The sequence below is a fragment of the Dermacentor andersoni genome, chromosome 7, assembly GCF_023375885.2.
Source record: "Dermacentor andersoni chromosome 7, qqDerAnde1_hic_scaffold, whole genome shotgun sequence".
Lineage (NCBI taxonomy): Eukaryota > Metazoa > Arthropoda > Arachnida > Ixodida > Ixodidae > Dermacentor > Dermacentor andersoni.
In genome coordinates, this window is record NC_092820.1 from 99,588,539 (window position 1) to 99,614,420 (window position 25,882).

Genomic DNA, 25,882 nt, shown 5'->3' on the forward strand with positions numbered 1-25,882 from the left:
AATGCTGCTGAAGTTATAATCTCTTGACACAAATGAAGCAGCACAGTATTGTACACGCAGAAGTTGTTGCTGGTGTTAGGACCGTCCCTGCCCGAAGTCTACATAAAGAGGCTTTTTCCACCTGAGAATTGATGCGAAGCCAGCATGGTGCAGGAGGAAGCGTCAGGTGTAATGAAGTGCAGTGATAATTTGTTAATCAAGTAACTGATGGCGTTTGATTTGCAGATGCATAGAAATCAAGAGGTAACAAAGGAACCTAGAAGCACTCCGGGTTATATCAGATGAATTCAGGCTAATGCTCGCTAACAGATCGGTGGCTTTAGGGAGGGAAAATAAGACAACATAAAAATAATGAATTGGACCTCAACCAAACTACTTTCAGAGGCTGCAATTTAGGTTGTAGGTAAGGTACCAAGAAGAACAGTCAACCTTTCATCGGCAACAAATCAGTTATTGGCCGCGTAAAATGCAGTAAACATTTGCTTAATAAACAAACATGCATGGTGTCGCGCACACGTATAAAAATGTAACAGGATGTCACTCTAAGGTGACGGGAACAAGGTTTCTCAACACTGACCTTATGAGTAGCGCCGGTAGTGGTGAACGAAGGCTTCGGGCTGTCGCTTGTTTCACCGCGTTTCCGAAACTTAAGCGTACCCGAACTCCAAAATTAGGCGCGCTTGAAGGCACCGTGCATAACGCAACCAGCCATCTGGGCTCACCGTTAGCTTTTGCACCCGACGCAGATTACCTACAAGATACTACGAGCAGAAGCCACGTATGCGCTTAGCTCCAGTAGTAGCCATTATTAGCCACTGCAGGGCTACTACAGCAGACGCGCACTCTCGTCCTCTAGCGCGCGCGGGCACGCATCAAGCCATTCCTCCCAGGCAACGCTCGAACGCTTTCCCTCGCTCCCATAGCAAACGCCGGGCTCGGCGCGATTGAAGTTTACTGTGTCTTTATACAGAACATCACGACGACGGCAATGATTCGCTTATAGTGTCAATATATTTACTATCTCAATAAAAGAAGCAAAAGGAATGTCACTATGTAATCCTTTGCTTTTAGGGCTTCAGTGTTTTGCGCAACACGCACACCACTCAAGCTGGTGAACACGTTGATGAGCAAGCCGCGCTACAAATGAGAAAACGGCAATTTCAGTGGCCGACAATGCAAAGTAACAACAGCTACTACGTCGCAGATTGTGATATGTGCCGGATGTGCAAGCGACTAGAGTGAGTTGGACTGGGATCGAATGACTCCCATTCACATACGCCTATTCGGAACAGCAAAAGAAAACTGCTCTCGGACGAGCTCGTCGATGTTTCATGTTCGCAGGTGAGGTCTTGTCTTTTCGAGAGCTCCAAACGTGGAAGAAGCACGTAGGTCGTCCACAACCGAGAGATCCCCGGCGCTTTCGACCCGAGCGAGTGCAAAGCGCTGAAGCATAGTTAGAGCGACGTTCTCTGTTTTCTAAACGCAAACTTTGTGAGAAGTTTGAGAGGCTTTTCGTCACACCAGAGATCCTCGCCTGGGGCATGGGACACCTCTGCACACCTGGTGCAGTAAGCTTTGCAGGATGACTAGGCTTAACGGGCTCCTTAATCACGTTTTTTCGCAGTCGCGAAATGCACTAGATGTTAAAAGAGTCTATTTTAGAAATACATTGCCACAAAAACTGCTCCAATTCCTTCGGCAGAAGCGGAGTTATTGTTAATCAAAGATCGCCTGTGATTCCCTTTGCAGTGCTCCGGGTGTCACTCGAATGGATGGATAGATGGATGTATGTTATGAGCGTCCCTTTTGGAACGGGGCGGTGGGTTGCGCCACCAAGCTCTTGCTATTATACTCGACGAGAGAGTCGTGGTGTTAGTCTGAGTGTACTGTGCTGGGCACCCCCCCCCCCCCCCCCAGCATATGCGGAAGCGTAGCTGGGTGAATGCCACAGCACGGGCAGTTGGGGGTAGTGTAGACGTCTGGAAATATAAGGTGGAGGCGGGAGGGTGAAGGGTACGTGTTTGTTTGCAGCAGACGCAGGGTGGTAGCCTGCGCCTGGCTGAACTTGGGGTGAGGCGGGGGAAGCTTCGGCGACTGAGGTAAAAGGCCTTAACGAAATCGTTAGAAGTTGTCAGATTGTCCCTGGTGTCCAACTCATCTCCAGTGACTCCAGGGCGGTTTACTAGGCCTCGCGCAATGGAGTGGGTGACCTCGTTGAGATTGGGGAGGTGTGGGTGGACAGCGCCCGCATGGGCCGGGATCCATGTTAGGGAGATTATGCTGTCTTTAGAGTGTGGTGCCTGGCAGAGGATGCGAAGAGCTTGGGGGAGAAATACGGCCTTTGCTGAAGTTAGTGATGGCTGAGCGAGAGTAACACACGATGGTGTGAGAGGTGGGATCTAGAGTTGCCAGGGCGATTGCCACTTCTTCAGCCGTCTCGGCAGTGGGGGTAGTGACGCTGGAGGCGTGGTGTAGGACTCCATCGCGTGTGGCCACGGCCACAAATCATGTGCCATGGGAGTATTGGGCTGCATCAACAAACGTGACGCCAGGTACGCGAGCAAGGGCTTTTATGACAGCTCCGGGCCGAGCTTGGCACCGGGCCCTGTAATATTCAGGGTGCATGTTTGTAGGGATAGGGTCTACGTAGATCCAGCTACGGATGTCGGTCGGGATCGGTTGTTTGGGGCCCTGTTGCTGATGGTAGGTGAAGCGAAGCGTGGATAGAATAAAGCGTCCCGTTTCAGTAAGGGTGAGCCGTTCAAGCTGAGAGCGTTGTTGGGCTTCAGTGAGTTGGGAAAAGTTGTTGTGAACTCCCAGTTGGTTGAAGAGTTAAGTGCTGGTGCAATGCGGAAGGCCAAGTGCTTGCTTATAGACCCCTCGTATGCGAGTGTCGTGCTTGTTTTGCTCAGCCCGGTACCAGTTGAGGTACGCAGCAAAGTAGGTAATGTGACATATGACAAAGGATTGAACGGGGTGGAGAAGGCTTTCTTCTTTGAGTCCCCCTCGTCGGTTAGAGATACGTTTAAGGAGTCGTAGGGTGGTTTGAGATTGGGCACAGATCTTGTTGAGAGCCAAGGCGTTGGAGCTGTTGGCAGAGATGGTGAGACTGAGGACCCGGATACTAGGGAAGTGTGGGATAGGACTGCCATCTTGAAGGCGTAGGGTGATGGCGTCACAGGGTCGGTGATCAGATTGGTGTTTTGGAGGGCGACCCCGCTGAATAGGCTTGTATAGCAGAAGATCCGATTTAGCCGGCGAGCAGCGCACACCAGTCCCTTGGAGATAGGCTTCAACAGTGTCCTTCGCCGTTTGGAGGGCTGACTCCACTTGACCATCACTGCCTCGGTACGACCAGATGGTGATATCGTCGGCGTAGATGATATGGATGATATTGTCGACTCGTTGTAGTTGCTGGGCAAGGCCAATCATGTGTAAGTTAAAGAGCATGGGAGAGATAACTGAACCTTGCTCGGGTGCCTTTGCTGCCAAGGGGAAGCTGGTCTGATCGTAAATCCCCGGCCGAGAGGGTGGCCGTGCGATTGGAGAGAAAATCACGAAATTAATTGTAGGCTCGCTCTCCCAGGTGGAGGGGAGAGACATGGTCAAGGATAGCTGCATGGGAAATGTTATCAAAGGCTTGTGTGGGGTCGAGTCCGAGGATGGCTTTCGTGTTACGGGAACGATAGTTTAGCACTTGATGTTTGAGCTGCAACATAGCGTGTTGAGTAGAAAGGTGAGGGCGAAATCCAATGATGGTGTGGGGATAGAGAGAGTTGTCTTATTTAAAATATTATATAATAACAAGCATTTCTAAGTCGCACATATGCAGTGACTTGATGTAAAGTTGATTAAATGTTTATTTTATAAAAATCGGGAGGTAATCTATTAAATTTTGATGAAAAATGTCTGGTGCGTGAATGTTTGCATTTTAAGATGCCTGAAACAGATGGTGCCACCACACCGACGGGCGCATGGGATCGAGTTGATTGCGCTTTTTGCCCCGAATCGCATCTCGTCACCAGCGCCTGCACGTGTGCAAGTAGTAGTAATTACGCAGTGCGTTTGCGGATGCCGAGCTGAATACTTGGGCGCTATAAGGAGCTGTTCCTCCAGATTTGGTTACATTATTTGTTTGCTAAAGTCACGTCACTCACAGATACAAGTGACAACACGCTACTGTCTTCAAAAAAATATGTTGTGGGGTTTCACGTGCCGAACCACGGTCTGATTATGAGGCACGCCGTAGTAGTGGACTCCGGAAATTCCGACCACCAGGGGTTCTTTGATGTGCACCTAAATCTAAGTACACGAGTCTTTTCTCATTTCACCCCCATCGAAATGGAGCTGCCGTGGCCGGGATTCCATCCCACAACCTCGTGCTTAGCAGTCCAATACCATAGCCACTAAGAAATCACGGCGGCTCGCTATTTTTCTCAGTGAGCAGCATGAGCAAGCACAACGAGCGCGCTCGCCGTGGCACTGCGCGGCGGCAGTGGTATCTACGCTACGCCAGGCCCCGCACACTCAAGTTCCAGCGATCGCCACAGAGGGCGAAAAATCAACCGCGGCGCGTTCCAGCATGAATCATGTGAGTGTAGCTACTGTAATTTGGTCGTATACTTTAATTTCATCGAGTCGTGATGATGATGAAGTAGATCAGTTTTATGAAGATCTTGAATTAGATCTTGAGAAATCGAAAACTCAGTATACTGTAGCAATGGGCGACTTCAATGCAAAAGTGGGGAAAAAGCTGGCTGGTGAACAAGCAATTTCCAGCTACGGCCTCGATTCTAGGAACGCTAGAGGAGAGATACTGGTAGAATTCGCAGAAAAGAATAAGCTTCGAATAATGAACACCTGTTTCAGGAAGCGTAGCAACAGAAAGTGTACCTGGAAAAGCCCTAATGGTGAAACAAGAAATGAAAGTGACTTCATACTTTCTTCTGACCCAGCATAGTGCAGGATATAGAAGTGATAGGTACGGTAAACTTCAGTGATCATAGGTTAGTTAGGGCTAGGATTCACCTTAATTTGAAGAAAGAAAGAACTAAATTGGTCAAGAAGAAACAGGTCAACCTTGAGGTAGTATGGGTAAAAGCAGACAAATTCAGGCGTGTACTTGCAAACAAATATGCAGCCGTCAAATTAATAACAACCGACAAACATAGTTAACATGTCATTGTTTTACAATATAAGCAGAGAATTGTTTTATTGGACTTGTGCTATTAAAGTCTATGTTTTAAAACTTCAATAAATGTTTTGAAACCTCACTGGCGTGTGACAAGCAGCAGCCCAGTGGTATCGATTGCAGTCGCTACCATTTATCGATTCTGATTGTGCGGTGGTAATTTTTGCGAACGAGGTTGTCGTTTCCTTTGAGCTGCACCATGCAGGTTTGTTTTAATTAAATAAGAATAATCTATCAGCCAGTTTATACGTCCAAGATTCGATAGCTTGCAGCAAGCGAACCTGTTTAAAGACGGTGAACTTCATCAGCTACGGAGTTTTACTGGCATAACGGCTGGACGGCTTCCTTCGTTAGTGATCTGCCTTGTCTGGCCACGTAATAACGTGTTGCTTTAAAAAAATGTGCTAGCAAACGTGAAAATGCATCGCTAGAACCAAGTACAGTCTGCTTGGAGACCAGGCAACGAAGGTGGATTAACCTTGCAGCCTCTGGGCTCGTGCACCGGTGAGTAAAAAGGCATTGTTTCGCATTCTCAACTTTGAATTTGCTTGCGTGTGAGGTGGGTAACACAGATTCCTGTAGTCATTTCGTCAAAGTGGAAAATAATAATTATGATAAAGGTGTTGTTCTTCAAAGGCAATTCAATCAGGTGCATGTAATTTTGTCACGCTCCTAAAATTCCTAACATGGAGTACAGCACCAATAATAAATAGTTTTTGCTGTTTCTTCAATAATGATACGCTCCGATAAATTCCCTGCACATTAGTGACAAAGTAACTTCCTGTGATACAGGTAGAATTAATGCATTTGAGACATAATAAAATGACCAGTGTTTATTACCTAGTACCTGGCAGAAAAAAATTGTCATCTAATCGAGGCTTCACAAAGCATAGCCCACACAAAGCCACCATTGAAAGAAATGCATATGCAAAAGCAGTGTTTTGTGTGTGTGTGTGTGTGTGTGTGTGTGTGTGTGTGTGTGTGTGTGTGTGTGTGTGTGTGTGTGTGTGTTTGTGTGTGTGTTTGTGTGTGTGTGTGTGTGTGTGTGTGTGTGAGAGAGAGAGAGATGTCGCTCATACTTGTTCACCACTTTGGATTCTATTGTCTCTGGACGTAGAAGTCAACAGTGAATTTGTCACCAGTGGCAGCAACATGAAGGGCAAAAATCCTCACAAGGTATGTTTCTGCACAACTACTAGAACCGCGATTTGTTCATTTATTGGATTAACTTTTGTTGCACCATTTTTTGTTTGCATTTCTGTGATGGCTTCACCATTTCTCTTTTCAGAAAGATGGACGAAAGTTATATTATTGGTCAGCGAGCTCGCCACGCCAAGCCATAAGAAACTAAATGGTCACAATAATGACAACAGGTCCTCTTGAACTATGTGTCCCACCATGAAATGTTTGCAAGCTTACCAGATAGAGAGGTGTGAGCCCTATCAGCAAAGCAACTGTCTACGGTTTTGTATCGTACCGCATGGGAATGCTAAAATTTTGCATGCCAGCTTACTTGCTTTTAAGCGCATTTTACGACAAACGGAGAAGTAACATGTTGAGTCCCAACTTGTTTGTCTTCTAGTCATTATAACCATGATGACCAGAACAGAAACAATATAGCAAGCTCCTTCTTGCTAATGCACAACTCTGTCATCTGGTCCATCCAAATCAGCTTAATGAGCATTACCACCAAGTACCACATTCTCTTTCACAACAATAATTTGTTACATGAAAATAAAAATAAACTTAAAGCGGTCAAATGTGCTCAATGCAATCTTTAGGACGTCATAATTGATGTTGACTGAAACTCTTGCAGTCATTGTTCACTTTATTATTTTATTTTTTTATTTCAATACCATCAGGGCCATATAGCATTAAAGAGGGAAGTGGTTACAAAGTAGTGGAGTAATGCAAACAAACAAGTCCGGTGAGTTCTGGTAATTTAATAATTCTTCTGAATATACAATCTTAGCTAATGTTTTGCAAAAAAGCTTGTTATCGGTGATGGCTACGATAGTTGAGGGAAGGTAGTTCCATTCCGGGGATGTACGGGGGATGAAATATTGAAAGAAAGATTTTGTGTAACATGGGGCTCAATTCCTAACTTACTTCGATGATGGACGCGTTTTGAATGTGCTGAGGCCGCAGCATGAAGTCGTCGTGAAGTGTGGTATGATGGAAAATTTTATAAAATAGCGACAAAGGGAGGAGAGAGGAGACTTTGCGGCGGTTAACTGGTGGAATAAGTGCTATAGGTTAGTTTTGACTAAGGTTATACTCGCAGTACAGCTTTAATTGGAAAGAATGAAACGAGTAAAGTTATTTTCATTAGTTCAATCGAAGTAATAAAAGTACCGCGACTGGGATCCCGCATTTCAGATGCATATTCAAGTTTGAAGCAAGAGTAGTCTTGTGAAGCTGTACATTTAACCTAGGCGGTGTTATGGAAAAGTTGAGCCGCAAGTATCCGAGCAAATTATTAGCGTTGTTAATGACGTATCTATATTAAGGGTCCACTTTTAGTTATTTCTAATGTGTACAGCAAGATATGACATGAGGAAATCTAAGGGAATCTTGTTCAAATGACAAGGGCTACGACTAGAATTAGATATGGGTACGCGCATTGTTCTGCATTTGTTAGTTGCAAATTGTTCGTCTACAGTTCGCATGAAATCAATAACTTGGCTAGCCCTGCAACGCAAGAGATAGCTATAAAAGATATGTTCACACAATCACCCTACTCCACACTTCTCAAAACAGGCAACAATTTTTCTTTCTCTTCAAACAGCAGATGATAAACATGAGCCTTGTGTTCCAAGAAACTTTTTGAAATATACTCTGAGTAAGTTTGGCTTAACATTCAGCCAATTAACAATACACAAACGTTCGTTAAACTTGTAACTGGCATCATGTCACCAGTCCTCGCGCATATCGTCAATACTATATTCGTCACGGGTGTGTTTCCAGGACGGATGAAAATTGCCAAGGTGCTGCCACTATACAAGTCAAAGGACAAGCATAGAATAGAAAACTACCGTCCCATTTCACTGCTACCGTTCTTAAGCAAAATACCCGAAAAAATATTCGCGAGGCGTCTTAATGACTACCTGCACAAGCACAACATTCTTTCTCGGCACCAATTTGGCTTTAGAAACGGCCTTTCCACACAAACTGCAGTCTCAACATTTACAGACTTAATTAGAAAAGCAATAGACAGTGGTTGTCTGGTCGCGGGATTGTTCATAGATTTTGCGAAAGCTTTCGATTCCCTCAATCATTTTATATTCAGCGATAAATTGCTTCGTTACGGAATTAATTTAGTACCTTTGACGTTAATTCGCAGTTACTTAAAAAATTGTCAACAAATTGTTCAGTCCAACAGCACCGTTATTAACCTTGGCGCTCCCCAGGGATCCGTACTTGGACCTTTATTTTTTTTTTTACTCTATATAAATGACTTGCCTTCGCAGCTTGTGTGTGCTACCCCTGTACTCTATGCAGACGATACTAATATTATTATAGCAGAATATGAAGAATGCAAACTAATTAATAAGCTTAACTCTGAATTACAAATTTTGCACCATTGGTCTACAATGAATGCCCTTCACCTTAACCCAACTAAGGCTGTTTTACCTTATTTCACTCTGAAAAAAGTAAGACGGCTATTCATTCAGATGTCGTTTACAATAACCATCCGATAAAACAATCTAGTGAGACAAAATTTCTTGGTGTTATTATTGATAACCATTTAAAATTCCGCCTTCATCTGCGTTCCGTAGTTCAAAAGGCTTCATATGGCTTGCATGTGCTGTCGAAATGTCGAAACTATTTCCCTCCCCACATACTTATCAATCTTTACTACGCATTTGTTCACTCTCACATTAATTACTGCTTAGCGAGCTGGGGTTGCACATACAAAACTCATCTGTCACCAGTGTTTACACTTCAAAAAAGAGCTCTTCGCATTATAGCACCCAACAGTATGCATATTAACAGTGAAGATTTATTTAAAACCGTTAACATCCTCAACATTTACGATTTGACAACATACAACATCGCCTCCGTCATGCATCAAATAGTTAATGAAAAACTGGGCTTGACAACAGTCTCGCTCCATCCCTCACTTCGCCATGTTAGAAACACATCTCACTGTCGTTTTTTATTGCCTAAGGTAAATAATAATTACGGTTGCTCTACACTACAGTGTACAGGTACCTCAGTTTGGAATAAGCTTGATAGTGACCTAACCACTCTAAGAACATTGCATACATTTCTTAAACAATTAAAACTCTCACTTATTAACAATGTGTAACACTGCGCATGCTTGCACATGCCCTCACTTTTCTTTTTTTTTTCTTTTCCTGTGCCGATGTTGTCGATGAGGTAACAAAGAAAATTGTTAGAAAAATGTATCTCATTTGTGAAATGTTGCCTACTACTGTATTTTCTTGTTTTGCTTATTCAGCTATTTAGGTTTTATGTGATTTTGCAGTTTAAAAAAAAACAGCTGCCATAGAAGTGTTTTTTTCCTAATAACAATCGGTAGGGACCCTTTAACTAATTTGTTGGGTCCCAAAAGTGTGTACTTTGATACTTTGATAAGAAAGGGTAGCCTCAGCGTGACAACTTGTCATGGCCTCACAAACATGTTTCGTCGTTGAAATGTTGGCGCCAAGCTGAGGCTTCCCTTGCTCACCTCTGTTACTCAATTGAAGTGGTCATCTTCTTGCAACCTCTTTGCCTTGTTTGAATACACAAATCGAGATTTTTTTTCAGCATGAAACTCTAAATCTCCGTAATAATCTCCGTAATGTTTCATATGGCATACCACGAGGTTTCCATATCAGGTGTCGATGAGCACCTGTAGTCCGCACAGGGTGCCTCTAAAGCAGACTTATCCGCGCCCTAATATTTAGCAGTATTGTATCGAGAACTCGACGGTATTGGTATCGGTTTTATGTCTCGGCTCTTGCAATTTTGAACGCATCAGTTGTCCTTGAAACTTGAGGTACATGTATACAATATATGTCCTAGCTGAAGCTTATTTCATATTGAAATAAAATTACACGATGTTCGTTATTATGGAACACGTATACGTGGAAAACTACTATTTTACTTCAGATGATTCGCGGAAGGAACGCAATATAAACACCATACTTCAAAACGATATGAAAACCCTCAGAATGGTGTAGCAAAATGGGTGCCACACATAAGTGCCGTTGACTGCCCTCTTGCAGCAGTCCTTTACTTTGCGCCTGAGATGCCACAATGACGCTCCATTTATCATCCCTTATCGCTAGTTCAATAAAATATAACAGCGTACAGCAAATAAGGTATGCAGAGTCGTGTCAGCAAATGTTTCAATAATACATTCGGTAATGAAATTAATAATATTTGTAATAAATGTGCCGTTTCTTTCTTAAAGCACATTTATTTCATATAAGTTATCCGAGTTATCGTAAATTTTCTATTAATTAATATTTCTGCCTAAATTTATTTTTTTCATTTCCTATAAAAGGAGGCTGAGCGGATCTGTCACCATTGCTATAGACAACTCTCGTGCGATACCTGCAAAACCTACGTAAGCTCACAAGGTATAGCCATGCGGTCATATTCGCACAAAAATATCTGCGCGCACAATCGGGAACGAAACCTAAAGCCATTCTCTTTGTTCACAAGATCCTTCCAAGTATCATAATATTCAAGATTAAAGATCGTGAAAAACACCTCGGCATCGCGACGTGATACGCAAGCATATAAGTCCTATAATGGAGCATTGTTCCTCAGCAGCCTCGTTAAATGCAACACACATAAACGCGTCGTGGCTTTCAATTGTGTCAGATGGAAGCGTCGGTTAGCAACAAGTGGCGTCTGAAGCAGTAGCAACAAACCCAGTAATACAATCGCCGTTGGAGAAAGTCAAACGCAGATGCACTTTCTTGCACTACTGATCTTTCCAACTCTCATTACAGTCCTGCAGTGCCAGAGCGTTGGTCGGTCACCATATGAAAGCGAAGACTATGATATTAAGAAGGTAATCGCTTTCCTGTCGCAATGATTAATGCACGTCACTTTCAGCACTGAGCGGGCAGAGACACGGGCGTTTCTAGCCCGAAATATCTTCATTACGACGCCCTTGCTAACTATATTCTTATTCACATCTAAACTGGTATTATAAGTTTTTAGTCTGCGTTTAACCATATATGTCATAATGTGCTTCTACTTAGGGATGTCAAATACTAAAGCCAGGCTTCCTTTACCTAATCACTCGGGCATTTTGTGTATATAACAGGCCTGTCTCACCGAATAGACCAGCAAAGTAGTACAAGTCAGCACGCCCCTGTTTCGCGTAATTGAATAAATCGCGACATGGGACCTGTGGACATGTTTCGCTTCTATGCATTTGTAAAACACGCCGACCTCTTAAAAGGATACCACGTGATACTGGACGGCTTCCTTGATTTTCTTTATTTTCTTTTGAATGCCAGCTTTGAGATCAACTGGGTAGGGCTTTTACATAATTCAGTTTATACATATAATTAAATCCGTTTGGCGCATTCTTTGTTGTGGGGGATTTCACATCAAGCGCATAAGGCCATATTCATACCACTGCATTTGGGGAATGTTATGAGGGCTCGTCATCTGACTGCCGTAAACACCAAAATTGTATTTCGAAGAACCATGCCAAAAGTAAGGATCAAGACATAGTGACCATGAAGTCTTTCTGACTCTTGCAATTGCTTCGGCTCTTTCAATGAGCTGCATCATTACCTTCGAGATTTCCTTGCATTATAACCAAGGAGTCCTCAGGAAGAGGTAATTGCGACGCCATCTAAAATCTCCGTCTCCTGGTAAGTGGCGATAACGGCCGATTACTAATTGTCCACGAACGCTTTTCGGTGCTATGTATAGATCACGTTCAGTGCTACAACTCCGTCTCCTTCTCCGTTGTACAATCGGTAACATCCTGGATTGCTCATTCCTGAAGTTCTACCATTACCCAAATTCTAGCCTCAACTGATATCGTAAGCACTTCGTATTGTCAACAAAAACAAGACGTCTTCTTGCTGTATTATGTTGGGGATATCTTACAGCGAAGCTCTCAACTTCTAGTAGGTCCGGATTGTCCTCGGCATTGTCCTCACGGAAAGTAAGAAACCTTCAGCGATTGAAGCAAAAAGTGCATATGTTCTTTGATATCACGCATGCGACATACAGCATTCGTTTCAAAAACAAGCACAAAACCAGTTTCCAAATCACATAGTTGATAATAAGGTGCTCCTGCTAACCATGGAAAGCATGTAACGCTCGCCACATACGTTTCCCGGTAACGATTGCTGTTGCACAAGCTGCCATGGCAACGGCAGCTTGTGACGTGGAGAATGACGTCACTACCCTTTCATACATAAAAGGACCAGCCTAGCAACTTGCTGCACCGGTACTGGTAGGCAACGCCTAGACAAGGCTCCCGAGAAGCAGTGTGAATACGAGGAGCGGCTAAGAGAAAAGAAGCAGCCACACGACTAGCAGCGGCGTGCTACTATTGGTCGTATTGACGCGGAATTCCACCACAGGGGAAAGGCACCCGTCACCATTTCCCTGTGGCTGAATAATGAGCCAGAGGAGGAATTGACCAGCGAAGCTTTGCATATCCCCCTCAGCAGTTGTGGTGGTTTTCAGCAGCTTGACTGGGCATCCACTTTCGCGGGGCCGGGAGGACGAGTTAATTTTATTTTTCATGTAGATTGTTATCAGAAGGAAGTCAAAACAGCTTTACTATCATTCAACTTGCAAGTGCGACTTGTGTCGACGAGTTTAATATGCGCAAAAAATATCCTGAACGTAATTTACATGAGGGTTGCAATGTGGGCTTGTTGGTAATGCATCTTCAAGGGATGTAGGTAGCGCGATTGAAAGACGAGACAAAAGAAGACACAAGCGCTGTGTATGTCCCTGTGTGTCTTCTTTTGTCCTGTCTTTTAATCGCGCTACCGTGCACCCCTTGAAGACGTAATTTACAATACGGTGTCTTTCCACTTTGGGCAGAAGTATACCCCTTCGGCACGGGAACTGGACGACGTTCGCACTGTTTAAGCATAGCAAAAAAGAGGGGCCCACGCATGTTCGACTGGTCTCAATTAAATGAGTGTGGCACTCGGTTAGGCTTGCTATAATCTCAAACCCACGTCTATCAGTTCCTTCTTCCTCTTGTAAATATACCCACACAGTTATACTATATAGTTTAGCATTCGGAGTTTTAAAGTAGAAACCATTGCATGTGTTTGAAATGTGGGAAGCAAGCTTATATATAGACACAGATGTTTAGAGATAGATAGATAGATAGATAGATAGATAGATAGATAGATAGATAGATAGATAGATAGATAGATAGATAGATAGATAGATAGATAGATAGATAGATAGATAGATAGATAGATAGATAGACAGACAGACAGACAGACAGACAGACAGACAGACAGACAGACAGACAGACAGACAGACAGACAGACAGACAGACAGACAGACAGACAGACAGACAGACAGACAGACAGACAGACAGACAGACACACAGACAGACAGACAGACAGACAGACAGACAGACAGACAGACAGACAGACAGACAGACAGACAGACAGACAGACAGACAGACAGATAGATAGATAGATAGATAGATAGATAGATAGATAGATAGATAGATAGATAGATAGATAGATAGATAGATAGATAGATAGATAGATAGATAGATAGATAGATAGATAGATAGATAGATAGATAGATAGATAGATAGATAGAATCCTAGGTTTGATGTTAGGTCAACAATTAGCGGCCACAGAGCTCCTATCAAATTATAAATCAAATGGTTCCTCACGAGAAGCTTTCGACGAACTTTTGTTATCGAGAATTCGTCCACCATACGCCAATGTCCCCGTTTTTGTTCTGCCCAAATGCTTGCGTTTATATTTGTTAGTGAGAACACATTTCTCTTCAGTAGAGTACGAAATGTGACGCGTCGTATGGTTCCCATGTCTGCGTATCCGTTGTTCTCCTCTCTGTCTCTCTCTTCGTGATCTATGTTTCCCAAACGGCATCGAATGCGCAATTATAAGACGCATGAAAAAAGTTCAGCAGTTCCTTGCACATTTATAGCCTTTCATTATTTGCTTCCCAAAAGCTTCACTCCATACAGATTCCAACATGTGCCTTGGATATGCATATCTCTTGTCCAATTTTTTGCTGCTTTCTTACTTTCTTTTTCGTTTTTAAACAAATAGATCTGTTCCTTACGGAATACGTACCAGGAAATGATAATGACAGCACAGGTGTAACTGTCCCCGGATACCTTGTCTACAAGCGGAGTTCCTTGCATGACACCATGCGCAACATTGTGTGTAATCACTCTACTAAAAAAAAAGTAACTTATTCCCCATAACTCCTACATTCGATAAATGATATGATGTATGGGAAAAGAGGGTTTTTGAATATGACCCTATATGTCCCATATCGGACTAGTGGATGTGGTAGTTGTGGAGCAAATAGATTTTGCAATAGGGCAAGAGTTATTTGAACCTAACAACAAGCTCAACTGCACATACTTTGATGAAATTCACAGTGTTACATGTCACCCTCGCTCGTCTCGCACCTCTGGTTCTCCTCTACTTCTTGTCCGCTCTTCGCACCATAGCATTAGGTTTAAGGAGCGTTAGTACAGAAGTGTCGGTGGATATAGCTAAGTGTCAATAGCATATTGTCATAGTTTACATAAATTGCCTTTCAGCTTTAATAATAATAATAATAATAATAATAATAATAATGTATATTTCCCCTCAAGAAAGATGGAGGAGGCTGCAGGTAAAAGCTGCTTGAATAAACGGCAGCTTGACAAGGGCCCGCAGCCCTCTCTACAAGGCGGCAGTAAAAAGGTTACAGGAAGGAACATCGAAAACATACATAAGCACCAAAATGGACACTAGCAATAAACAGAAAAATCATCCAATAGGAAAGACTAAATACCTTATACATAGTGTTGCCCTATTGCAGCATTAGCTATTTTTAAAATGTCAGTGGTACTTTTGTTGTAATTATTCAGGAGAGTGGGCAGGGTGAAGGACAGCTTTTCTGTGGAGTAGTTACCCCGAGGGGTTATAACATTCCGCTTTTCTTTGTGACGGGTAATGTGTACGGATATGTGCTCTTTTAGGGATGATAAGTCGCGTAGAAACATTCTATTTTCAAGTACTTCGCGTTTGAAGGCTAGTGTTAGCTTATAGTCATAAAGATGTTTTACTAGTATAATGTTTGTTTTTTGAAAAAAACTGTGTGCATGGCTGTTCTATGGTAAGTCATAAAGCAGTCTGAGAATTTTTTTCTGGAGGACAAAAAGTTTCTGTAAGTTAGTTTGAGTAGTTGTGCCCCAAACCAATAAACAGTAATTTAGATGAGAGTAAAAAAAGTTAATTATAAATAAGTTTGACCTTCAATGGCGGATATGTTCTTAGGCGAGATAAGACGCCAACTATACGTGTTAACTTTGTCAAAACAGTGCCAGTGTGGTTATTCCAAAGCATATTACTGGAAAAAGTTACGCCAAGGATTTAAATCTGATCAGTGATTTCCAGTGGTTCGCCCCCATATGTTAAGTTTACTGGAGCGTTGAACTGCTTCGACCTTGCTTCCAAGGTCCGACTCCACCAGAGGTACGGCGCCAACGCTGTTTAGCCACTTTAACCACTGTTTCTCCAAGCACTAGCTCGCTCAACCCTTTTCTTTTCTTGTTTCTCTGTAACAATGTCTAGAAGGAACGTAGCATGATGCCTCAATTGAGGTTCGGCGATGTTGCATTCAGGCGAAGGTGTTTGGTGCTGATGTTCACTGAGAATGACTGCAAATGCTGATGTTAGAATGCGCGTCTACACTTGTGGCAGTTTGCACCACTTAGTGCTGAGACAAACAAGCATACCGAAAACTTGGTGAACTTTTCTAGGAAGGCTAATTGTATTACGATGAATCACTTATGGTGGTTGTGGTCTAGTGGTAGGCAATGCGCTCAAACTACTTGATGCACAGTGAGGCTTTCAAGAATATAAACCGGGTGGCTCAGTGGGCTTCCCATATCTATGTTTGCTATACCGTAAGCTTCTGAGAACCTCTAAACGAGGACTACCGGTCATTGATTTACAACCGTGGGAAGAAATGGCGAATGACTGATGTAAACAGATGCGTCAAGTCATGACGGGTGATCATGTGACTTAATTCTCTAATAGAAAGTTCTTGCCAATGTGTTTATGTGATTTCGATATTTGCCTAAGTATGCAAATAAGCATTCGTTTCGGTTGGCTTGTCAAAGTGCCCCTTCACGCTGCTGATTATACACACACAGGCAAGACCTCGCGATGCCGCGTCAATACACTATGGAGTAACGTATAAGTGCATACCAAACAGCATACTCAAAGACGACGTCACAAAGCAGCAGCTCGTGGACGGCGAGAATAGTGCCGAGGATCAGAGTTTGCATCTCTGAAATTTGTCAAAATTCGAGTGTATCAAGAGATGCGAATGCACAGAACAGGTGCTTTCACTCTTCACATCCTTATAGGGCAGTATGAAAGTGACACGTATTTTAGTGTGTGTGTGTGTGTGTGTGTGTGTGTGTGTGTGTTTGTGTGCACGCGCACACGCACACAGAGACGGCCGCATCAGGAGTAGAGAACTTGCACCAACTGGTTGCTTGTTTGACATCGTTGCTCTCAAGCAATCAGTGTCCTAATGTTTTAGCTTGTGCCGAGATATGAACACTCATTTACAAGAACGAACGGTGTGTCTATGAATAACGCAAGACTCCCTTTTTATTGGATCCTGGTGCTTTTGATTTTAAGTTCAATTTCAACTATATCTTTATTTTCTAATTCAGTTTAAGATAGAAGTCTTGGTTATACAATGACCGCAAGCTGGCGCGTAGTCTACAAAGGAGAATGTCTTTTCTTTAGCCTAAGATCAAACAGTACTCAGTATTGCCTACAATAAGTTTAAGAGTTCATATATTTTGCATTTAAAGCCAGCCAGCCCATATGAACGAAAATATTTGGTCCGTAACACAAAGATATTCTCCTGAGTGAAGGCAGTCCGAGATTAGCAGTTGCCATTGATGTCAATTTTATCACGAAGTCTTCTTATCAAGTACGCATCGCGCTCCCGAATGCCTACTAATGACCAAACAATCTATAGGAAGAGAACTTCAGTGAAAATGAACCGTTTTCCTTATATATATATAAATCCCTTAGCAGCAGTGATGTCATAACAAGCCTGAATAACAAGACTAAGCCCTTCTATGAAAACGATAGATGTTTACAAAAGTTCAGGATTTCGCATGACGAGTTCAGCTATACTACTGAGAAGAAAATTTTAATATCATTGACTCTTTTTCTCCAGTTTGTGCACACGCCGGAGCCCATCTGGACATACAACACGACCTCGTACGTCATGCTTCCCTGTAGGGTTGACGTAATGTACAATTTGACGGACCCGTTCATCCTGTTCCACAGGTCATATTTCTCGGGCATCACCAAGTAAGTTGTTTTCATTTAGTAAATAACATTCCGCACGTGATTATATGTGTTTCCTTTTATGCCTGGACAGAATAACAGGGCAAATGATGGGAGCATTTAGCCCGGAGCACGAGAATAGAATGTTCGTCGGCCCTCAAGGCAAGTCATGTCACGCACTGACCGATTTCAATTTCGTATTTGCTACTGCTACTTTATTTAAGCAATATATTCGAAATTTATTAAGATGTGGCTAAAATATAAACAGTTAACGAGTGACACCAGATGTCTAGCAATACCTTGCGATCACAGTAAAGAAAAAGCCCTTTTCGACTGCGCTTTCTTTTTTCGGCACCAGTACTGTTGTTTGAAAAGAACAAAGGCGGATGATCCTCGCATTACCTTGCCGGCCAATCTCGATTTCAACATATTATTACCAACTGCAATATCACCAAATCCAGTTTCCTCTGCAATCCAAACCACTGCCTTCTTGTACCAGTGTTAAGCATTACCTACTCAAGATTCTCGGCAGCTGTCAAGTTTCAGACTCAGCCATTGTCAGTCGTAGTATGCAACTGCATCAAACTTTGCAAAGCTAATAATTAGCTGCCAGTTATTTTGCTTCTTGTAATATTGGTCCCCTGCGAGAAACTGCTCTTCACAACTACATAATTGCACATCTTCCCATAATTTAGCTTCGCATGAAAGCTCGTTTGCTGGGATAGCATTTCAGATAAAACACCACAGCATTATTTGAGGTTTTGGAACCCATACGGAGGTTTCTTGTGAAGAATATCTTTTCATTGTGAAACATTGCCAACAGCGCCTCACAACTTCTATTCCAAACTTGAGGTGCGCGGTAAGAAATCGAACCATTCAGAGATGTTAGGCACCGTCTGATGATCTCGAAAGGCGGTAGCTAGCTTTTCATTTAGTGAATTGAAATTATTATGGCGTACCCAGAGGCTAAACTGGCCATCGTGGTCACCCGCATGTTCATGATGAAAGTGGCTTGTTGGTGCGAAGTTGAGAGGTTAGGAGGTTTACAAAAGAGAAAATTGCTTTATTTATTTGCTAACAGGAGCAATTAGAGTAGGTATATATGCAGATACTCAATGCTGCAGGATTACGCAGTACATTAAATGTCAGCTCGCAGAACACACAACACGAAGGATTTCTGCTTAAATATCATTCGCCTTCCTCAATTCTTCACACCAGGTAAACCGGTGACGTCACGCCGCAGTCAGGTGGACCGAAGGCGTCATTTTCTCTTGTGTGACGAAACAGCATGACAACCCATGTGCGTTCATTCCTCGAGCAAAAAGTCAGAAGGGATATATTGTACCACAATGCTCGTTGCGCCAGAGAGAGGAGGAAAGAAGTGAATGGTACAGCACGTCCGCTTGAAGGAGCGGCACTCCTGCTATCTTTGAATTTAGCTTTGCTCAGTGGATTGGCAATTACCTAGCTCTCCACAGAGTTGGCTTTGCTGCCTGCAGTGGTTGTACAATTGATTTATACTGCTCCTTTGTTAATGAATTTTGTGTAACAGTCCCGGGAATCGTCTCGCCGTCTTTGTTATATGAATAACTGCGCTAAATTACGTTACAGGAGGTGTAGGCCACGGAAGACGACGCTTACAATGACGGTGCGAGCCAGTCGCTTCAGAAGAATGGGTCCTCTCGGCTTTGAAACGCCGCTCTCCTGCAGGGACGCTTTACAGGAGCACATTTCAGTGCTCACGCTGGTTAAAAGCTTCTGTAGAATGATGCTCATCTTTATTTTGCAATTGACGCCGGCATGCGTCCTGTAGACAGCGTGTCGAGTACAATGGGTCGAATACAACACCACACTCGAACAGAAACAACCCAAAGTGTCAGGAGGTGATAATCGGAAAAACAATTGCACATTGAGACAGCACTCTTACTTGTTCACAGGGCCCAAAATCGTTCCTTGTTGACACTGCTTCGGCGCAATGCCTTGGCATTCTGAAATTTTTCTGAATTCTGAACATTTTTAACAGTGCATCGTGAACTGCACAGTTGCTCGCCCGCAGTGCATTGGCACTGTTCCTAGAGCACAATGCCTTCCGAGTTTGTTATTAACACTGCTTTTGCACAATGCTTTAATATTTTGAATGCACATTAGCAACAGCGCCATTCCTGATTTCCTTAGTTCGTTCTACACGGTGATTTTCAGTTTTTTTTATTTACAGCGCCTTGGTAGGTTGCCTTGTCCTGTTGAACCGCACATTGTGAACTGCACTGTTTCTTGTTCACGGTGCTTTCGCAGTTCCTTGGTCACAATTCCGCCACCCTTCTTTCTATGTGCCAGCGAACAAAGCATTGGCGTGTTAGCTGCGCAATTCGATCTGCACAATCTGTGGTTCCCAGGGCCTTGGCATTGTTCATTGGTCACAGTGTCTTCCTAATTCTATCTTCATAGTTGCTTAACGTGAACTTTTACTTGCACATTTTAAACCTCGCATTGTGAACTGCGCCGTTCCTTATTCATAGTAGCATGACATTCACAGTTTTTTCTTCACAGTTTCTTGGACCAGTGCCTAGGCGTTGTTAACTGCACATCTCGAACAGCATCCTTCCTACTTCTATTTGCCTCGTTGAAAACTGCTGACTTGGTCATATTGAAATGAACCATTCTTCGTTCACCGAAGCAGTGCTAACAAGAAACCCATATGGGTTCCTAAAAGTCCGGTACAGTTTTACTTGGTCAGTGACCAAACACTTTGCTGCTTCTCCTATCTTGCAAAGTTTCTACAGGCTGTATACGAATCACAACCTCCTACTCTTTCTAGGACACTTATTTTAACTTAATTTTCTCCATGCAAGTCCTCGGACCTACTCTGAGAGCTTCTTTGTTAAGGTCTTCAGGTATTTATTGCATGTTGTATATACACTCTTCAGTTCCTATTTTAACAAGGCAAAACTTAGTGCACGTCCAGACGGTCCGGGTAGGGCCTGCTACCTATCTCTTCATATCTAGCAGCTTCGATACTTTATCAAAGTATTACCGTAACTAGCCATCTTCCTTTCATATTCTTAATGTCGAATACAGCATCAAGTAGACTATTTTGCTGTTTTAAGCATACCGGAGGACAGAGCGCTCACAAAAAATCTGGAGAACATAGACGCGACTGTCAGTCATACAGGAAGCAACCAGTGCACTGCTGCACATTCCAAAGACAATGGGGCTCTGTGGCACCCTTTGAATGCACAATGAACGCGGGTGTGCATGCTCGTGTATCAATTCCTGTTCTTTTTCGTTTTATTCTCCTATTCGTGTGCCCCAGTGTAGGGCAGAAAACAAGCTGCAACATGGTTAACTGCTTAATTGTTTTTCTTTTTCTCTCAGTCTTCCGGGCAACGAGCAATTTCTCCGGAGAAATTAAGTCTCATTTTGGAGGCATATAAATCGACGTTTTTTCTCTTTATTGTCAAATAATAGTGTGGCTGTAAAATCTTGCGTGGACATCTGAGACATTTACAAATCCTTCTTGCACTCTGGTTCCTCAATGCATCTATGACTGCTTATATTTCTACTGTATCTGTCACTTCTACGACGAGAGTCGCTTAAGTAAAACGAGGATTTCTCTCAGTACGGGCACACAAAGACAAACTAGCGCCATATGTTAGTGATGCTTTGACGGGAGGCTAGTCGCCGTGGGGAGTGATATCGCTTGGCACTGTAGTGACGTGTTCAACAAGTTGGCGCCAGAGGCTGTGATTGCAATTGCTTAACAACGAGTACTCAGTGTCTCATTAACGATGGCCTAAAAGGGACAGAAATTCACGCTAGACTTCAAGCTCAACGTAGTGACGACATAGTGGTCATCTCCTTTATTCATGTCTCTATCATTTGTCTGGACCACAGAAAGAATTTTTGGGAGGCCACCACTTCAGCAGTTTCAATGAGGTCCAGCAGGCTGTTCATTGATGGCTGCGGCACGAAGAGAAAGCATTTTCTGCTGCAAGCAATCATTCGCTGCAAGAAAGCTCAGATAAGTGCGTCTGTTTCAAGGCGGATTACCTCGACATCTTTCGTGACTTCCACATCCCTAAACACGCTTCCTAAACCGAGAAAGAAACTTAATTAAAAATTAAATTATAGGGTTTTAGGTGCAAAAACCACTTCCTGATTATGTGGCACGCCGTAGTGGAGGACACCGGAAATTTCAACCACCTGGGGTTCTTTAACGTGCACCTAAATCTAAGCACACTGGTGTTTTCGCATTTCGCCCCCATCGAAATGTGGCCGCCGTGACAGGGATTCGATCCCGCGACCTCGTGCTCAGCAGCCCAACACCATAGCCACTGAGCAACCCCGGCGGTTCGAGAAAGAAAGTCAGATCTGATGTCAGCATCTCTGCGATGAAGGCCGGACAGGGAGCTTGGTTGCATTCCGCAGATTTCTTCTTTCCGGGAAATGTTACACTGAGGTACTCAATTTTTTTAATACTAGTGAAGCCAACCGAAAATGAAGCCGATGAAAGCTTACAGGAAGTTACTTGTCTGTTCTTGAAGAGCACTAACTGTATAAAACCTGCAGCTGAGTTGCCCTTCCACTTACGCCGTGATAATCCTGAATGGTGTTGGGCAATACTGTCAGGCGTACGTTTACTGCATGCCCAAAAACACCTAATACCGTCGACGTCAGGACAGCTGTCACCGTTTGCTAATTCTAGAGCACCATATACGTTCTGCGAAAGTTGCTGATTCCTTTCACCCAGAACGCAAGACTTCCTTTCATACACTTTTTTTTTCACTTGTCCTCAGCCCAGAGTATCAAAATCACTATGTATTTGCCATTTTCTAATAACTAATATTGTATTTGCAATAATAAAAGGTTTATGCTCCCTTATGCTGTATTTGGCTTCATTGTCTGTCGATTTTATGTCGTTCTTAATATTTAGTCAATTACACAGCAGCGTCCGTTAGCCGTGTTCAGTATTTTCTCATGTGTTGACATCTCTTATTCCAGATATCGTATTCTCCGCTGTGGAACAGCTCATGTACACGAGCGTAAACGGAAGCTGTGGAATCGTTATGGTCAGACCCTTGTATGGCGGTGCGTGCGTCTAACCTCACGAGAGCGAAGCGCTATTTCGAAGAGCACCGAAAAAGGGGCCATATTCGATCCGGAGTCACGTATTTGCTTTATGCTTATATTCGCACAACTGGCGCTGATGCTGCAACTATTAGTTTCCGAGAAACATTTGAAACATTTGTTGTGATACCGTATACGCAAAAAAAAAAAAGAAAGCCGTAGAACGCGGTGGCTGACCTAGGCGCTCTTTCCGCGACCACCCAAAGTGATGGCACTGGGTGACAAATAGGCCAAAATTTTCGCCACCTTCGCACTTTTGGTTGGTGCCATCTGTACTAGCAATATACGAACAAGTGGCAACCTTCCCGTCGAACTCATCCATGGCACCACCAGTTTGGTCCTAAATTCTTGGGCAAAGTTGCCCTTTTAGCATTTTGGGTGTGTTCAGGATTCCCTAATCGTGTTGCCACATGTTGAAAGGACATGCGTCCCATGACGTCTGCAAAGAAATTAGTACGTGTAGGTTTTACGCCGATATGTCCTCGATTGTAAGCGAATAGTGAACGCTTTACATATTATCTGTATACATATTTAAGGTCATTTGTCATATCGCTGCTTCCTAGCTGTGTTCGCAGGCGCATCTCACCTTAAAAGCGCGAAAGCTTAGTGATGTAATCAGCAGTTTCAAACACAAAAGGCTTATCTTCAGCTTGCTTATTATGTTTTCAGAAAATTTTGAAAACTGAAGTTTCCGCCGTCAAAAAGAACAAAGTTTACCCTCTATGAATTCTTCGCAATCTTCAGATTTTCTGACGAAACTGATCTTCGGGAACCAAAAAGCATGCTTGATAAACAAAGTTGTGAACATTGCGGAAGAGGATACAACATTGTAACCATCCGTCGTATAGTAAGTACCCTTCCTGGGTAAATGGTTGCAGCTGATCCGACATCTAGTAGCTGTCACGAGAAACTGGTAGTTGAATGCCGGAAAAATCGCCGCCACGAATGAACCAGCCGTGCTCGAAACGCGCGTTTTCACTACGTTGTTGACAACTTGTCAGAATTACGAAGATCCAGATGTAGCATCGGTCCACATGAAAACCTGGCCTTTCATCGAACTTTTGCCGTATAATTATCTTTACAATGCTTCGCACGGAGACACATCAAGAGTGAACGTGTGATGAATGGGAAGCTTGATCACAAGCAAAAATTTTTTGGAATATCCTGTCTCCTGCCGCTGTATGTATTCACTGTTCACCACCGCGAGAGAAAAACGTGATAAATACATGAACACACCGCAAAGTATTGCTTTAGTTAAACCTCGTACTTGACTATGTACTCCCTACCTTGGAAAGCATTGCGCTGTATATATAAAAAACTTGCTTTTCTTATTCTTGATTACAATTTAGCTCCCAAAGTAAGTATTTAATATTATTGTCATCCATAAATTCACACAATGCTTCCATGTAAAGGAGCCCCTGTCAGGTATTTGAATAAATAAATAAAAACCGCGTATATACTCCTGTGCTTCCAATCTGCACTGCCTCGAAAACAGCTAATTTCACGGACCCATAAGTTACAAATGCGGAAAGCGACTAAAATTGTTCGTTTCATCCTAGACATCTCACACAGAAAGTACTTTTCTAAATTTACCTTTCCAGCATGCATCAGCTGCTGCATTCTCCAGCTACATATAGCGTCGATCGAATTTGGCCCAGCGTAAAGCTTTGTGTACCGATGAGTTATAACCGAGCTCGCAGTGATAAAATAGGTACAAATATTCGGTCGTAATATTTAATTGCCAGCATGAATATCTGTTTGATGCTAAAACAAGTGCATTTTATTCTAAATGCGCTAATGAAATCACATGTTTTAATAATGTTAATTAGCTCCTTGTCAACAGTAAATAAAAGGACCATAATTAATATGCTGGACAGCCAACCGCGTGGCACATGGGCAAAAAATAAAGCAGTTTTGAAATATGGAAGTGATATACTATATTTTCAACGTAGGCCTGATATTGCAAATCACCAGTTTATGCAGGGAATTACACTCTACACTACTGCTGATGATATAGCTCATGCAAGTTATCGTCCTTAACTTTTGCATTATTTTCTAGTCTGTCATGTCATTCCTTAACGTTCGAAAATTGTAATTTTGGCCCATACTAAGGTTTACTACAAAACTTTTACATTAGACGGTATTCAAGTTCTAAAATCTGAAGCGTCTTTTGTTATTCTCTCTTTATTTCTAGATTTCGACCCATGGTATGACCTCCGGATTAAAAACTCTTCCACTGAATTCGGTCCTGATATTGATTGTGTGGTACGTTTCAATGATATTGGGCAGCAAGGACAGCTTCTTTACATGCCAGACTGCCAAGGGATAATTCGAATCAACAGTTAATATAAACGGTTCACAATTCCACACGTAGGTATAACATCATCACCGACAGAAGCACCGGAGTGCGATCTTTCTTCACCCAAACTTTCACTACAGCTTTTTGTACTTCCATAACCAATCAGCAATAAAAAGTTAAAGATTCTTTATGCGCTTTCCATGACTATAAATTCTAAGTCGGCTATCACATCGACTCGTCTTTAGCCATCCTGACGCCTGAAGACAGTAAAGGGTATAAAAGATCTTCAAGTCCCTTGTTATGTAGTAGTATACTACAAATCTGAGTACAACATTGTGTTTAAACATCGCGGTTGGACAGTGAAACCGCCATTACCATGTATACGCGATGAATTTAACTATTTCTTCGTGCATACTATGGTAGAAACAACATTAATTTGCCAAAACCAGAATAAGTCGCAACATCGCGTACCTGGTTGGAATTTCGTCCCTGCATCTAGGTTGAAATAGCATACATTTTCATATATCTAAAGGCAACACATGATCCGCCCACATTCGTAAAGTTTGACGTGTATCTCCCTTTAAATCGGGGGTGAATATTTGAAATAATCGCTCCCAAGGTTTTTTTCTTACAAGGATTGAAGGGTAGCGTCCTAAAAGGATGTTCCAGCTATATTTAGCTAAAGCTTAAAAGTACGCTGAAGCTCTATAGGAGGACGCCACCAAACGA

General features: G+C 42.9%; 1 protein-coding gene across 6 annotated transcripts; it reads left to right on the plus strand.

The window, feature by feature from the left end:
• Nucleotides 1-5,737: 5,737 nt before the first annotated feature.
• On the plus strand, nt 5,738-25,343 carry LOC126534066 (uncharacterized). 6 transcript variants are annotated; one of them, XM_055072606.2, is made up of 6 exons: nt 5,738-6,367; nt 6,480-6,621; nt 17,618-17,754; nt 22,729-22,815; nt 23,599-23,701; nt 25,049-25,343. In XM_055072606.2, exons 2-6 carry the CDS (start codon nt 6,595-6,597, stop codon nt 25,181-25,183), a joined length of 489 nt encoding a protein of 162 aa, XP_054928581.1. In that variant the 5' UTR covers nt 5,738-6,367; nt 6,480-6,594; the 3' UTR covers nt 25,184-25,343. The 6 variants fall into 6 exon arrangements, with proteins under 6 accessions (XP_054928581.1, XP_054928579.1, XP_054928584.1 ...); XM_055072607.1 differs by lacking the exons at nt 5,738-6,367; nt 6,480-6,621 and adding exons at nt 11,029-11,225; nt 17,825-17,892; XM_055072604.2 differs by lacking the exons at nt 5,738-6,367; nt 6,480-6,621 and adding an exon at nt 11,028-11,225.
• The last annotated feature ends 539 nt before the right edge of the window (nt 25,344-25,882 follow it).

What these genes read in the sequence shown, in the direction of transcription:
- LOC126534066 (XM_055072604.2), top strand. Translation starts at nt 11,121, where the DNA reads ATGCACTTTCTTGCACTACTGATCTTTCCAACTCTCATTACAGTCCTG. An exon ending in GGTCAGACCCTTGTATGGCG is followed by an intron (nt 22,816 to 23,598) that starts GTGCGTGCGTCT and finishes CGCAATCTTCAG; the next exon opens with ATTTTCTGACGAAACTGATC. An exon ending in TTGTAACCATCCGTCGTATA is followed by an intron (nt 23,702 to 25,048) that starts GTAAGTACCCTT and finishes CTTTATTTCTAG; the next exon opens with ATTTCGACCCATGGTATGAC.